We start from the raw sequence: 16,765 nt of genomic DNA, 5'->3' as shown, positions 1-16,765 counted from the left end.
ATGAACACAAACCTAGATCAATAAATGCTGTGTAAGTACTGTTAAATAATAATAATGATTTAAAAATTATTGCCATAAACACTTCAAAAGTACTTTTTTTAAATGAAAAATGAAATACTTTTATTCTGCAAGGATGCACTAAATTGATCAAAAGTGACAGTAAGTGCATTTATAATGTTGCAAATAAATTCTGTTTAAAGTAAATGTTCTTTTTTAACTTTTTATTCATCAAAATGTAACAATGTTAATAAATGTTTCTTGAGCAGCGTTTTCTGAAGGGTCATGTGACACTGAAGCCTGGAGTAACGATGCTGAAAATTCAGATTTGCATCACAAGAATTAATTACATTTTACAAATTATACAAATAGAAAACAGTTATTTTAAATTGCACAAATATTTCACAATATTTATGATTAAATAAATACAGCCTTGGAGCAGGAGAGACTTCGAGCCACACAAAGCTGCTTCATTTGACCTGTAACACCAATCAAGGAGTCACAACAGCAGAACATGCTATTGAATAACTCATAACCATAATCATCTGGAAATACCTGAGACATTAGAGCTGCTAAGATCATGTGTACTGTGAAATTGCTAATAACCCATGTCAATTCGTTTATTTGCCTCAAAGGAAGTTAAATCAGCTAATCCCAGCCCCAAAGAATAGAGGCTTTGTCCGGCGCTACAGTCGTGCCATTCTCACTTTATGCTGGCATACAAAATGGGCAAGAGTTTGAGGGCACGTTCATACAAACTTTTGCTCTCTGGCTCTCATTTGCTTTCTCACGTGAAGAGAAAATACGCTTTTTAGACTTAATGCCAGACTGATTAGCATGACACAGTAGAATTAGTATTAAAATCTCAGTTAAGCAGCGCTGTTTGGTCTTGTGTGGCCTATTAAGCGGATCATTTTTATTCTTTATTCCCTACATTGTTTGACCGAATGAATGAGGGGATATGTGCAGTGTTTGTAAAACACTTACCTCATTTAAATAGATTTTTTTGAGGAGTACCGGGATGGAAAAATCCTGAATCCCTAATGAAAATGCTTTGATAAAATGATCGTACTGACCGCCAACACTTTTGTCATCTAAAACTTTTTTAATAAAAAGAGTGGAAAAAAAATCCACACATATTTAGAAAACATTTAATCTCTCCAAAGTTAAATTACAAACATAATCTACATCTTCACACACTGTTGACAGTGAGAAAGTCTGTTCAAGAGTTGTCAGAGAAGACTTGACCCATGACAGCCAGTTTGGCACTGAAGGGCTGTGTGGGACAGGAGAGCACCCGAGCTTTCCTCCGCTCTCCCGGCTTCAGTGCAATGCTCTCTTGTGAGCCGCCGGCGCCGGGCATCTCCTCTGATTGGTCCTTTGCAGGCCTGAGTGGTTCTGAGAGGCTGATGAGTATGTCCTGTAGTTCCCTGCGCTCGTCCTGGTATCGGCTGCAGCAGTGGAGCGCGGCGGGGTCGAGCGGATGAGCCTCTGTGTTAAACACGTAGCCGCCCGCGCTGAGTATGCAGTCGCCCTGCAGGCCGCCCAGCTCAAACTCCGTGCCCGTGTTATGAAGGAAGTTTTCAGGATCGAAGAGGAGGTAGAGGTATTTAATGGTCTCGGCCAAGAAGAAGGACTCCATGCGGTTGTCCAACTTGTGGTCCCTTACATCTTTCACCTTTGGCAGAAACAAAAAGATGAGTATGTTTAGGGACTCTTTTTAATATCACTCAAGTTTTCAGATGCATTTTGAAATGTAACCCTTATAAAGCTCATAAAGTCGCAGCATTGTTTCTGATGAATAACTTTTTCAATATTGACAATGTGCAAACGTTTCAAAATTCCGCATGTTACCATGTTATTTCTTTCCTTTTTTATTTATTAAAAAATTTGGATTTGGAGAAATTTAGCATTACATCACTTGCTCAGTAATGGATCCTCTGCAGTGAATGGGTGCCGTCAAAATGAGAGTCCAAACAGCTGATAAAAACACCACTTCAGTCAAAAAAAAAAAAAAAAGTCTTAACGATGATTTTTGCACAAACATACAGCTTTTCACTTCACAAGATGTTACTTGATGGACTGGAGTCGTGTGTGGATTATTGTGATATTTTTTTATCAGCTGTTTGGACTCTCATTCTGACGGCACCCATTCAGTGCAGAGGATCCATTGGTGAGATAGTGATGTAATGTTCAATTGCTCCAAATTTGTTCACATGAAAAAACAAACTCATCTACATCTTGGATGGCCTGCGAGAGAGTAGATTTTCAGTAAATTTTCAGTTTTAGGTGAACTATTCCTTTAACTTCACTGAAATCAGGAAATATTCCTTGAACTTAATACTCATGACTGCTCAAAAACAGTTCAAATTTATGAAACCTATTCTTTTTATAACAAAACAAGATCAAAACAACATAAATATTACAATGTTTAGAGACTGTGCTGGTTTTAGCCTCAATATTGTTTTGAGACTCATTTTGAAATGTAACTCTGAGACACTCACAGTGGCAAAGCCACAGTTCACCCGGCTGATTTTGTCAATCGACTCGATTGCATCCCGGCCAAGCTGCATGAATGTAGGGTCACCGGTAGCTTTATACAGATACATGGCGCTCTCGATCAACTCTGTACAACACAAACACACACAGAGTGGTTGCTTCAGTTTCATTCATTCATTCATGTAAATCAAATAACTTCACAGCCAAAAAAAAAACTAAAAACAGATTTTACATTTTCTGAAAAAAAAAAAAAAAAATTGTGATGGGTGCCCATTTGAAATTTTCTGCCCACATGCCCATTATTTGCCAAGTGTTTGCTAAGGTGTTATGAGGGGTTGTTACAGCATTGCTGGAGTGTTCCCGGTTGCTGTGGTGTTTTAAATAGCAATAGTAAGAGTGGTGCTTGCTAAAAGCTGGAAAACCCATAAAATCAGAACAGATTTTTAAACAGTAAGCATCATATATTTGACAACTTTGTAAATGGTTATGAAGGAAAGACAGGGCATCATACATAAACAACTCATAATCTGATGTTTATACTCCTGACGTTAAAAAATCTGTGCCCACTGCACTCTACGCAATTCTTTTGTAAATCTGTCAACTCAAATCTGCAGACTGGTTCTGATTTTTGGCTCATCCAGGCTGTAATTCAGGGTAAAAATCTGGGCAAATGCTGTGTAGTGTATACCAGCCCTAAAGCAATATTAAAATATTTCTGGGGTCAGTTTTGACAACATAAGCTTATAAAATATTTTACAACAAAGACACATTGTTTCTGATGAATGACTTCTCATTAATGAGAAAAAGTTTCGCATTACTACACTTACTCTTTTTAAATAAATAAAAAATTCACTGAAAATAATTGTTTTTAAAGTGTAAAATTATACATGAACTAAAGCAAAACAAGTGTGATGCAAGAAAACATTTGCATTATTATGTGAGAAATTTTGTTTAAATGTAGTCATATAAAATGTATATTGAAATCAACATGATCTTTCATTTGGCACAAAAAAGTCCAAATTTATAAAACCTCTCTATTCTCACTAACCAAACAAGATCAAAACAAGTCACTTTGGATAAAAGCGTCTGCTAAATGCATAAATGTATATCATGCATATTACTTTAGACAGCTTTCACTAAATATATTTATTTTGCTAATTAATTCTCTGATGAAAAAGATGATAACATTGATAACATGCTGCAGTAATTTATTAAAAGGTGGCAGCAGAGCGAAATGTGGACTTAACATTTTTCCAACCTCCTTTTTCTTTTTTTTAGTAGTTTATTTGATGTAGTTTATTTATTATGTCACATTTGTTGTCTGTTTAGTGTGTTTATGCATGAATATTCATGTTCATCAACATAATTCAGTCATATATATATATAAATAAATGGTTATATCTCTTACAAAATCTTTAAAAAAAAAATTTAAATTACATGATATGCATTATGTCTTTACATTTTCAAAGCTTGGTTCCATACTAAAAACTATGTGTTTTTAGAAATCTTAGGAATGACCCTTCCTTCATAGGATGTGTTATAAGGCTCTAAATCAGTGTGTTTTATAGATACCTGGGCGCAGAGGGTATCCCTCTCGTTTGTCCACTGTGTAACCTTGAGGAATGCTGTAGAACTCCGGGAGTCCTCCAAACTGACGCCACACACTGTAGTAGTTATGAAAGGTCTTTGTGGCACTGGAAATATCACCTATCAAACTCTGATAAACACATGTACATTACAAGCTGCCACAGAACTCTACTCTCAGATGCATGCGGTATATAGATAACAAAGACTTAAAACTAGTCAAACTGGTGCTTTCCCTTTGTCTTGTGACACACTGGACTAGAGTTTGGTGACAGATCAGCTTCCTCACCTGCAGTCCAGGCCAGAACGCCTCCAGCGACTGAAACACAGGCATTGATACTGTTCCCTTATGCATCTGCACCCACAGATACCAATCATCAAACTTAGTGTAGTTCTTTATGGACTTATCAAATTCTGCAACACACATTTGAAAGTTGATAATGCTTTCATGCAGGCAAGATAAAGAAAGATAAACAGCAATTAGTGGAAATTATGATTAGCTGTTATTATCAAAACTAATAGCAATTATAGTAACACAGCTGTAGTTATCGCTTTACTGATATGTCACTGTTTACCATGAAACATTGCCAGCAGCTCCTCATCTTGCAGCATGATGGCCCCCTTTACCAGATACTCGAAGTATGAGTCCACTCCCGCCCCGATCCCTGCGTCCTGAGCCACCCACTTAGAGGTTATGACATCTATATGGTTGCCCACCTGAAAAAAATAGAAGGTTATGTGATAACATGAACACTGAATGCCAGATTTATTATTTCAAATTCCATCTTTTTTGGACTTTTCCCCCCATATTTGACATCTAATAAATTGTTTTAAACTCCAACTGTTATCATATGTTATATGTATGCTGCCAAATAATTGCTGAAATATTTTAGCTATATACCGTAGCTCATACAAATCAATTAACATCAAACACAGACAAGTTATTATTATTAAAACTGCAATGCTAAAATGCATGATTACATTTGATATGCTTTCACGCTTTAACTGACTGCATGCATTTTAAATATTTTGTATTAATATTTAGTGCTGGAGAAAGTTACTATTAAGTAATATTGCGTTACTCCCTAAAAAAGTAACTTATTACGTTACATAGTTACTTCTTATGGAAAGTAATGCATTGTGTTGCTTGTGTGTTATTTTTTCACATCTGGGCTGGGCTTGCTTATTTTAAATATAAAAAAAATATATATTTGGCACTGGTTAATAAAACGGGATTAAATACTTGTATGATATTTGCGTTATTTAACATTTAATTATTGCAGGTTTGCGTCATATTTTGAGTTCACATTTAACTTTTTATTCATTTTGAGGAATACTTTAGTCTAGAACTACAGTAACAATCAGGTTTACATAGCGCACATAACGCTTATTTGAAACTTATTTGAAAAATAACAAATATTTTCCTGTAATTTAAAAAGTAATGCGTTACTTTACTCGTTACTTGAAAGTAATCTGATTACGTAACTCGCATTACTTGTAATGTGTTACCCCCAACACTGTTCACATTACAAGTTTTAAAATATCGTCACCCATTACATTTATTTGGAAAACATTTTCAAAATGACGGAAGGATATGCTATTCAGTATAATAATGATTGATGAAATCATTTATCACGCATTATCAGTTCTCACCCAAGTATTCACCCATATTTCACCCATTATTTTAAATGATCATTAAATATCTCCTAGCTTTTGGATGCCTGTTCCAAATGGCATGAAAAACACTCTGATTGATTGTATGATAAATCTGTTTTTAGAAACTCTCAACTGTATATTTCAAAAAAAAAAAAAAAAAACAATAGGAGCAAATATCTTTCTTATCCAGACTTGGGAATTACTACAATCCAATTTCATGCTCTACCACACAGTGCAGGAAACCTGGGGTCATATATATATATATATATAAAATTTGCACGTGTGTGAGCATCGTTACTCTTTCCGCATGCAAAGAGGGTTTACATTGTGACCTAAAGCCCTATTTAATTCCAGGGATCAAAGAGAGGGCAGAAAGTGGTCACAAAAATATTGTTGTTGTTTTTAAAATTAGCATATATTGGTGCAAAACATGTATATGACCCTATTTAATCAGCTTGTAAATATGTCCAGCTATGCTACATAGCACAATGCTGTGTTAATGAGATTAGGATTTTTATAAGTGTTATGGCGTGGAGACTCCATAATAATAATCTGTTTCTATGAACTATGGGATAATCAGTTGTACACAACAGACAAACATAAACATAGATTTTTCTTTTCAATCACCTTGCCTTAGTAATTGCTGTTAAAGCGATTAATGCTGTGGTAAGAAAGCACCAGCTAAAGCATACTTATATTAGAGGCATTTGGTCAAAGTTTTTCAGAAGAGACATTTCTGAGTGGTTTAACTACTGCTAAGCGGCTGCGGTCAGTAGGACTGCTGGGTACAGGCAGGTCATTCAGGACAAATAGCATTCATATTCTGTGCATCATAGTGAAATGTTAAAGCATATTGCATTCTATTAAAGGAATAGTTTGCCCAGAAATGAAAATTTGCTGAAAAATGCACTCGCTGTCAGGAGGACACTGAAGATGTAGATGAGTTTGTTTCTTCATGGGAACAGATTTGGGGAAATTTAATGTTACATCACTTGCTCAGCAATGGATCCTCTGCAGTGAATGGGTGCCATCAGAATGAGAGTCCAAACAGCTGATAAAAACATCACAATAAGTCACAAGTAATCTACATCGCTCCAGTCCATCAGTTAATGCCTTGTGAAGCGAAAACTGTTTGTAAAAAAAAAAAAAAAAAAAATTGGTTCTGGCTAATATACAAGTCCTCTACCTAAAATATTGCTTTCTCCATTGAAAAAGTACTCTCGTCTGAATCAGGAGAGAAATATGCACAGATCAAGCAGCGAGTGAAAACAGTCTAAAACAGTCCTAAATAAACATGTTGGTGGATTTTGATGTGAGAAGTCAACCGGGGATGGACTTTTTCACCAGAGGAAGCGCAAGTTAAAATGCGTTAATAATGGATTTGTTTCTGACGGCACCCATTCACTGCAGAGGATCCACTGGAGAGCAAGTGATGTAATGCTACATTTCTCCAAAACTGTTCTGATGAAGAAACAAACTCATCTACATCTGGATGGCTTGAGGGTGTGTACATATTCAGCAAATTTTCATTTTCGGGTGAACTATTCCTTTAATATTGCATAATGTGGAGTTAAAACCAAAGAATGCTGGACTCTGGTGTCATGATTGTCCTACAAACGGCTTGATCCAGATCAAAAGATCTTACCAGGCCGATATCTGAGCGTGTTCTCCATAAGGCCCTGAGAGCTTTGCGAGCCACGTTCTCAAACACAGGGTCTCCAGTCAGTCGGCTGAGGGTGGAGAACTCCAGGATGAAGGTGCCCACTCCAGCAGTGCAGGTGACCGGGGTCTCGGTGGGGTTCACCCCCCTCAGCAGGTTCACCGTGCCATATGGCATCCCTGTGGGGGTCTGGAAAGCTGAGAAGAGGCTGACAGCATTATTCAGTTATCAAGATCAAATATTCATGATCTATTTCTGAATCTCAATTTACATACTACCCTTCCTATACAGCGTGCCAGATTAGCATTAGTGTATCATAAACCATACACTCGTAAAAATAAAGAGTCTTTATTGGCATCCATGGTTCCATGAAGAACCTTTAACATTCATGGAATCTATCCATTGCACAAAAAATTCTTTATAGTGGAAAAAGCTTCCTAAGATTATTTAAATATTCTTCACACCAAGAAAAAAAGCTTTTTAAATTTTACCAAAAACTTTCTTTGGGGAACCATAAATGGTTCTTCTGTGGTGTGAAAACATTTATTTTTAAGAGTGTAGTAAATTGAAAATATAATATATTACATGGGGTTCTGGACGTATCCTTGCATGCTCCTTGGGCTCATACTGCTCACACCTCCTTAAGCAATTATGCAAGACGTATTCAAATGTAGTTTTTGTTTTCTGTGAGAACTATTACCATGTATGATGTACCTTTTCAAATCAATATATTTTGGTTTAATACAAGGAAATAAAATACATATTCTATGAACTAATGTGATTGACCGTTACAAAAATCATAATAAATAAAAAAAAATTATATGCACTCATTAATCTTCATTATTTTAATATTATTTATATACTACTATAGTAGGCTACACATTAATATTTTGACTTTGGTTTTATTTTTCTATTTGACATTTAAATTAATTTTCGTTTAAGTATTAGTAATTTGGTTGCATTTGTTCATTTTTCTTAGTTTTGTTTTTTTCAATATTTTTATACAGTTTTATTAATTTTTTTCAGTTTTAGTTTAAGTAATTTAGTTTTTTAAATTTTTAATTTAATATTTAATTATTTCAGTTTTATTTCAATTAAGGAAAACTACTTTTTTTACAGTTTTAGTTAAAGGGGTAATTCATTGCTGGCAAGACGGGGTTTTAATAATAGTTGGCTGTCAGTGCTGTAGAAATGCAATTTTACTTTTAAATCGGCGCTACATAACTAGAGAAAATAGAGAAAAGGGGCTGTGGCAAAAAAGGTGGGAAAACTTTAAAACCCATAAAGCATTGGGCTCGATCAGACTATGTGAGTGAGGATACAGAAATGAATAAGTACGTTGTGTATTGCATTTCTGCATAAATGTGTAGTTTTCAATTTGTCAAAATTCTGTCAATGTGTTTCACGTCATCTGGTGGAGATTTCTTTATTTCTTACAATACCACCGACATCGTAACTGTATAAAGCTGGTTGGAAACTGCTGAACTAACACATTTTTCTCAGTGACTGTGGTGCACTAACATTTACGTTTAATCATTTTTGCATACGCTTTTATCCAAAGTGTCTCACAAATGAAAGCTGCAACAAATGATTCATGCTAAATATGTTTCAGACAGCGACGTAATTGCCCTATTACTTATAATTATGGTTTGAAGCATATGTTAGCTCCCTCACCAGGCAGCAGTTTGCGGGCAGCATCCTCTGCCATGCGCAGGAGGGGTCCGGAGCAGGGCCAGCCCTCCTCCACCTCCATCCCGGCACGCTTGGAGAGCAGATGAGCCGAGAGGAGCCCACCGACCACTGCAGATGAGATTTGATCATGTGACCAGAACATCAACACATACACCGGTCAAACTGCTTGAACGTCAGTGACTACAGACCAGTACTACAGGATAAGTAAGTTTCCCAAAAACAAGCCCAGGTAATATTTCACCCCAAAAATTAAAAGAAATATTTCAGATGCATGACAATAATGCACATTACCATATTTAACAGTAATGCAAAAATTATTATTTATTAAAAGCATTTATATGCACACAGTTTTTCTAAATATTTTGAAATAAAGCTTTGTGATATTCATCCAAGAAGGCTGGTGACTTTACCTCGTATATTCGTCTCAAACACAGACGCATTTACATCAGTGTCGAAATCGACCGTGTCCTGGAGCAGTGTGGCCACGCGCTGGAACTCTGTGTGGTTTCCCAATATCTGCGATCAGAAAGGAAACATGTTCTCTGCATCTGAACACTGCAGGACATGGAACAATCTTGCTGAATAAAATTTCATACCAGCAGTGTGTCCAGAGCATCAATGAGTGTGAGGGAGAAACTGAAGGAAACAAACAGAGAGGTTATAATGAGGGAATATGAAATCTCCCTGTCATAATTAAATGTTTCAAAAAGAGAGATATCAGTTGTTCAATACAATTGCACCAACTTTCCCAGTGGTATTTAGGGCAAAATAAAATAAAATAAAATAAAATAACATAACATAACATAACATAACATAACATAACATAACATAACATAAAATAACATAAAATAAAATAAAATAAAATAAAATAAAATAAAAAAAACTGCAGTCCAGTAAAACATGTTTGACAGTCAAATAAGTCTGACAAGGAAGGCATCATGGTGCTTCTTCACCTTTCAATAAATAATTCTGTGTAAATCTTGAGCCTAGCAAAATCGAACTTGATCATGCCTTGATTTGAAATGACTAAAAATAAACAAACCAATATGACCCGGAACCCAGCAGAACAAGATAAGGTAAGATATTTATATTTGTGTACTTGTGTAGTACACTTGCACCATCTTTCATACACAAGTACACTCACTACAAGTGGTGACTAGATACATTTTTTAAATACAGAGATAGTATGTTAAAAGCACATTTTAGTTCATATTCATGGCGTTCCAAAATAGCACAGTTGAGTTTCTTAAATCATTTTTAGTATATCAAGTACAAAATTAGTGTGCAAAAATAAAGCACATTATAGACGTGCACTTTTTTCACCTGGGAAGTCTTTCCAGATTTGCTAGATTTTAAGTCTGTGAAGAACAGGAAATTTTGTTCTTATCCATTTTCCATCAGGTCTAAGATTAAAGCGGGAGCTTCAGCTGTAAAGATGTCCTGGGATTTGCACGCATGATACATAATCTGTCCTCTCTTCGTGATACATAGCCATTAAACAGATTAAGATACCATGAAGAGGTGGTGGCGATTATTCAGGTTCATGCATCTAAAGACTTTCAAGTTTGAATGTTTTTGACTACCTGCCTAAGACCAAAATGGACTGCTGTCATTTACAAAAGAAGTACGAGTTTGTGCACATACCTGCCCCATGTGTCCTGCCCATCACATGTCAGTGGCCTCAACTCATCATAGGGATATGCATTTTCCAAATAGCTGTTGTATGCATGGTAAAACATGGACTTTATTCTGTCCCTGTTAAGACAAATAAAACAAACGAGCGTTAAACAGGACTTATTATCAAAATTCTTCAAAGCAGTATCAGGCATTATACTCATAGGCTACAGGTGACTAGTGTAATACACACCGAACAAGCTTTCTGTATTTACACATGAGGATATGGCAAAGCTGACATGCATTTATACTTGTTAGAGCAGCTTTAATATCTAACTCTAACGTTACACGGCAGCCTGATCATCTGACCTACTTATTACACATTAATATTTAATGCTGAATTTAGCTTGTCATAAAGAAATCTCACCTGTAATGGGACATTTCCTGCTCAGTAAAATCTCTGCCTTTAACATGACTGATGATTGGAGACAGGTATGAGGCGCAAAAAACGGCGGAGAAAAGGAAAGTAAGCATGAAGTAACGAGGTGTGAGCAGAGGCAAACAATACAATAATTTCAAGCGACATGGATACGCACAAATACTACAAATAGTGACAATAGGAAGTGCACATACTGCGCGTGCGTGAGCGAATGCTGACGTGCAGGTAGCTAGTGCTGTCGGGTTTAAAATAAAAGATTGACAAAATAAAAGTCCTCGGTTCTGAAAGCACGATTGTGAAGAAATGAAATATACAATAGAAAATAAAATAATATTAAATTAAATTAAATAAATAACCAAATAAAATTAAATAATAAAAAAAAACATGAAATGAAATAACATAAAATTAATAAATTAAATAACAAAATACAATTAAATGAAATAACATAAAAAACTAAATGAAACCAAATAAAATAAAATAACAAAACAACATAACATGAAATAAAATAAAATAAAGCATAAAATTAAAATGAAACATAATAAAGTAACATAACATAAAATAACAGAACATGTTCCTTGTTCTAACATACACTGTCTAGTGCTACTTGGACACGTCATCAGTGAAGAACCCGAGGTCAACAGGTGTTTCGGGTCTTTAATCAACAGACACCCTCGCCCGGGCGACCCTACCGGGGGTGATCAGTCCCCATCACCCCCGGTAGGGTTGCCCGGGCGAGGGTGTCTGTAAATAAATAAAATTAAATTAAAAAATAACAAAATGAAATAACAACATAAAATAAAATAAATTAAATTAAATTAAATAAAGTTTGAAAAAGACAAATGCCACTGTTTGAGTCTTTTCAGAGTTTTTATTAATTTATTTTTTAAATCTACCTACAGAAAAAGTGGACTTATAGAAGGAATCAACAAAACAAGACAAATCAGCAGCACCAAAGCAGCAAATTGATGTCTGACAGTTTCCAAAACAGCATCTATTACTATCCAATAAAACTTCAACGTAATTCAGACAAACAAGCAACTTCTTCTACCCAACACACATTTTAAAAGATGAATCCACTGAAAAGGTAGAAGATAAGTTACCGAGACAGCTTATTTTGAGTAATTATGTTGTGAATGTACAATTATTAGTGTTTGAACCACGAGAACATGAATAACGTTGTCAACTTTAAATTATTAAGAGTTGTAGTTTTGGCTCAATGTGCAGCACCAGATGTGAGTGTCCAAGTATATATGTGCATCTAACCGTGCATGTAACTGTTTAACATGAATAGACTTTTAAACTTGTTATACATAAATCATATAGTGCTATCAAATAAAAGATATACAACCAGAAGTAGAAACATATAACCATACAGTGTCTTATGTGTTCGACACAATCTCAGCTTATTATTTGACTGAAGGAGTATTATACAAAACACTTGGTGTTTCTTTTTTATTAAAAAGTGAAAGTGAATAAATAAGGATAAAGGGAAAGTTATTGTGCATATTGTTTTAAATAATGTGTAGTGGAGCTGAACTGAGACCTGTGTATGCTGTAATTTAATAAGCGGTCACACTCAGCAACCTCTGCCAGCAGTTTATAAGCATGCCCATCATTTTCATTCTCCGCTGCTGTCTTCCTTTTCGTTTCTTCCCTGGTTTGCAAGATGCTTTTTTCCGTCTACTTGCCTGCAAAATAATACATATTTCTACATCATGTTAAATCCTCTCTTTATTTCAGATTGTTATAATTCAGATTAAATTTATTTTAGTGCTGTCAAACGATTAATTGCATCCGAAATAAAAGTTTTTGTTTACATAATATATGTGTGTATACTGTGTATATTTATTATGTATATATAAATACACACACATACAGTATATATTTAAAAAATATTTACATGTATATGCATTTTATATTTATATTATTATATTATATATAAATATATTTAATATATAAACATAACATATTTCTCTTAAATATATGCATGCATATGTGTGTATTTATATATACATAACAAATGTACACAGCATGCACACATATATTATGTAAACAAAACGTTTATTTTGGATACGATTAATTGTTTGACAGCACTATTTTATTTTCATTATTTAATCAACAAACAAACAAACAAACAAACATCTTTTTATTGAAATTCCTAAAAATATTTTATTAAATTAATACATTTCCAGATAATTTTACCCTCTGTTTATTTCAGATTATGATTATTCAGATTAACTTTATGTTTATTAAATAAATAAATATTTCTAAACCATGTCATCCTCTGAATCAGATTATAATGATTCAGATCTTATTCCGATATTATTCCGATAACTTTATTTTGATTATTCAATCAATTAACATAAATAGATTTTGATAATTAAATCACACATTTCTGGATCATGTTATCCTATTTTTATTTTAGATCCTAATTATTTAGTATAAGTTTATTTTGATTATTTAATAAACAAAGAAACAAATAAATCCATTTCAAGATCATGCAATCCTCTGTTTAATTCAGATTATAAACTTTATTTTGTAATTATAAGCTTTATTTTGATTATTCAATCAACAAACAAACATACAAACAACAAATAAATAAATTTTGATTATTCAATCAACAAATAAATAAATGAATACATTTCTCGATCATCATCCTCAGTTTGTTTCAGATTATAATATTCAGATTAAATTTATTTTATGTAATAATAAATTTCTAAATCATGTCATCCTTTGTTTATTTCAGGTTATAATTATTCAGAGTAACTTTAATAAATAAATACAGTTAATAATAAATATAGTTATTCAAAATAACTTTATTTAGACAGACAAACAAACAAACAAACAAGTAAAGTTCTAGATCATTTTATCCTGTTCATTTCAGTTCATAATCATTTAGATTCACTTTGTTTTGATTGTTCAGTCAACAAACAAACAAACAGACAGATAAATATTTTACCAGTCTCTCTGGTTTGCGGCAGTTTCGCATGATGAGCAGCTCCATTTGTTCCACCACCTTCGTCATGCGGTCTGCATGCGGGAGTCTCTGCCGTTCACTCAAGCAGCTGAAGATGTGGGTCATATTATAAATATATCGCAGGATACGGTGAACCTACCAGCAAAACACACTGTATCGATGATCAAGACACCACCAAACAGAAAGAAGCTCAGCGGCAAGACCAAACGCTGTGTTAAGGAAACATACATGTAGCCATGTACAGGTGGCTGTACCTTCTCAGACGGACAGTGGTCCTTTTCTTTTGATAAGTCAAATGAACCAGTCAGATTCTGGCAGAGAGAGAGAGAAACAAAACACTCATACGGTACATCTTCTGCACATCACCAGAAGAGGGCAGCAAGTGACCACAGACACATAATCTTACTACGCCCTGACTACTTCATCCTAGTTTAAATGGAACACAAATGCTTATATAACGTGTTGGATGATCAAACAGCAGGTCAGATTTACTAGTAGTTGGCTGCATAGTCTGTTTGAACGGATGAAATGGGGTTATCAGATGACACTCACCAGGTTTTGGAGCTCAACCAGGATAAGAGCCCTGTAGGTGCTGATGATCGCAGAATAATCACATGCACGTTTACTGTGGGCCGCTGCGAGCAGCAGCATTACAGTCACACAGACAGCAGGCCTGTTCACACACTGCACACAACACACACATCTGCATCAACAACACTGCACTTTACATCTGCATTTAACATTTCTACATGCCATCTCATCCTTATTCATATATATATATATATATATATATATACACACACACACACACACACACACATACATACATTTACATTCAGTCATTTAGCAGACACAAAGCGACTCACAATTGAGGACAATAGGAATATATATATATAGATGTAGTTTTTGAGTATTTTATACAGACTTGTCAAATACAGCTCAAAGTGCATTTGCTATATAGCTGCTATAAAGTCACATGACAGGATAAAACATGTCATTACGCACACCTAGGTCTACAATTACAATAAAATAAATGATATAGGCTCTATTACTGTTGTATCATTATATTTTATTATATCATTTTATATTATATCATATCATAATTCTGGTACATAAATAAATAAATCCCACATTTGTCAGCCTCATTTGTGACAAGTGGGAAAGTCCCGTTTTGCATAAAAAACTGACTAAATATAATAATAGATTATAGATAATATAATAGCATTACTGAGGAGTTAAACCAAACAAAGTAAAAGTTATATTTATATCATCATTCCTTCTTTCCCTCGCTATTGCATGACAAATATTGTGTTAATTTGGTCGTATTGAGCTACTGCACCAGTTATAGAAGAGTAAAACACACACTTTTATACATAAGCATGCATAAAAGTGCAAAAACAAAACAAAAACTTTTTTTCATAAAATCATGCAGTTTTATTAAAACACCTAAATGCACGTGTTCGCTTATCTGGTAATATTTCTGGACTTGGTTCATTTAAAGCTCGATAACTACACTGTCCTCTGTTTGTAATGTCATTAAATCGTTTATCTGATCTCTGAGACGCAGAACAGACGCAGAACAGGACAGTGCGCAGTGATGCACTGGGATCTTACCATTGACCATGGGATGATGAGGGACTCTGGCGCGCACCAGTCAAGGCTTGGAAAGGTGGACATGGTCCAGAGGCGTCCAACGCCTGTTACATGTTTCTCACAGAAAACTTCAACAACGGTCCGAGCGAGAAAAAGAACCCAAACAGCCTTAAATGCGCGTTTTAGGTCTAGTTCGAGCTGGTGCTCCGGAGAGAGGCGCGTCGATGAGGCTCAGCCGCGTCCATTCCAGCATTGGCGAGAGAAATGCGGCGAGGCTCTAATGTGTCTCAGCCGTCATGGGCTGCTGGCATCGCGCTTTGGATTTCACCAGATCTCTAGTCTGATCAAGTCGAGAAAACTTCCGCGATCAATCAACTTTGCGCTTTGTTTCGGTTTCGGCGCGAGATCACTTTATAAAACTGGTGCACTGAAGGGTCCGCTGCTGAAGTGCGCGGATTGCATGAAGGCTTTGGTTCTTCACCGGACACGGCTGTGATCAGGAAATGCCTCTTTATTTACACTGATTTATATGTGGACAGAAAAATCCTTTCATATTTTATTGTGTCCAGACATTTGTGTCACGTAGAGTAGTTCAATGTGGCTGTGTGGTTTGTGTCCAGCTGATAAAATCACTACATCCCGCATATGTGTTTCACACTTGATTTGATTTCCTGTAAGGAAATTCCAGTGCTTTTAGGAAGACAAATCATTTTGTTTAATGTTTTATGCAAGCTTAATTTTAGTCAGGGTCATCTCAGGCCCTCTAAAGTAGGGGTCCTCTACAGCAGGTCCACTCTTAATCTCCTTTTTCTGAACCTTACACCTATATCATCTGCTCTGATATCTAAAATTTCACATCAGTTTGTTTCTTCATCAGAACAGATTTGGAGAAATATAACATTGCACCACTTGCTCATCTATGGATCCTCTGACTGCAGTGAATGGGTGCCGTCAGAATGAGAGTCCAAATAGCTGATAAAAACATTACAAGCGATCCACAGCACTCCATTCCATCGATTAACATTTTACAAAGTGAAAAGCTGCATGTTTGTAA

General features: G+C 35.1%; 2 protein-coding genes across 2 annotated transcripts; both read right to left on the bottom strand.

Moving 5' to 3' along the window:
- Nucleotides 1-239: 239 nt before the first annotated feature.
- edem2 (ER degradation enhancer, mannosidase alpha-like 2) lies at nucleotides 240-11,378 on the bottom strand. Its single transcript, XM_058764496.1, has 11 exons — nucleotides 11,130-11,378; nucleotides 10,733-10,843; nucleotides 9,685-9,724; nucleotides 9,499-9,604; nucleotides 9,071-9,196; nucleotides 7,382-7,593; nucleotides 4,656-4,797; nucleotides 4,370-4,494; nucleotides 4,069-4,213; nucleotides 2,502-2,623; nucleotides 240-1,675 (listed from the first exon to the last, which is right to left on the bottom strand). The coding sequence occupies exons 1-11, from the start codon at nucleotides 11,234-11,236 to the stop codon at nucleotides 1,220-1,222; spliced, it is 1,692 nt and encodes a 563-aa protein (XP_058620479.1). The 5' UTR covers nucleotides 11,237-11,378; the 3' UTR covers nucleotides 240-1,219.
- A 622-nt stretch (nucleotides 11,379-12,000) lies between these two features.
- Nucleotides 12,001-16,313, bottom strand: LOC131532342 (uncharacterized protein C20orf204-like). Its single transcript, XM_058763890.1, has 5 exons — nucleotides 15,733-16,313; nucleotides 14,671-14,802; nucleotides 14,373-14,429; nucleotides 14,101-14,253; nucleotides 12,001-12,829 (listed from the first exon to the last, which is right to left on the bottom strand). Exons 1-5 carry the CDS (start codon nucleotides 15,793-15,795, stop codon nucleotides 12,701-12,703), a joined length of 534 nt encoding a protein of 177 aa, XP_058619873.1. The 5' UTR covers nucleotides 15,796-16,313; the 3' UTR covers nucleotides 12,001-12,700.
- Nucleotides 16,314-16,765: the final 452 nt, after the last annotated feature.

This window comes from Onychostoma macrolepis, chromosome 23 (genome assembly GCF_012432095.1).
Source record: "Onychostoma macrolepis isolate SWU-2019 chromosome 23, ASM1243209v1, whole genome shotgun sequence".
In the NCBI taxonomy this organism is placed as follows: Eukaryota; Metazoa; Chordata; class Actinopteri; order Cypriniformes; family Cyprinidae; genus Onychostoma; species Onychostoma macrolepis.
Note: the sequence above shows the minus strand (reverse complement) of the source record. Positions and strands in the feature narration are given on the sequence as shown.

Excerpts from the sequence above, each read along its gene's own strand:
- edem2 (XM_058764496.1), bottom strand. The coding sequence starts at position 11,236 with ATGCTTACTTTCCTTTTCTCCGCCGTTTTTTGCGCCTCATACCTGTCT. Across the intron at positions 10,844-11,129 it reads CAGGAAATGTCCCATTACAG|GGACAGAATAAAGTCCATGT; the intron begins GTGAGATTTCTT and ends TTGTCTTAACAG. Across the intron at positions 9,197-9,498 it reads GTTTGAGACGAATATACGAG|TGGTCGGTGGGCTCCTCTCG; the intron begins GTAAAGTCACCA and ends TCTCATCTGCAG.
- LOC131532342 (XM_058763890.1), bottom strand. The coding sequence starts at position 15,795 with ATGTCCACCTTTCCAAGCCTTGACTGGTGCGCGCCAGAGTCCCTCATC. Across the intron at positions 14,430-14,670 it reads TGGTTGAGCTCCAAAACCTG|AATCTGACTGGTTCATTTGA; the intron begins GTGAGTGTCATC and ends TCTCTCTGCCAG. Across the intron at positions 14,254-14,372 it reads ACCACTGTCCGTCTGAGAAG|GTTCACCGTATCCTGCGATA; the intron begins GTACAGCCACCT and ends TTTTGCTGGTAG.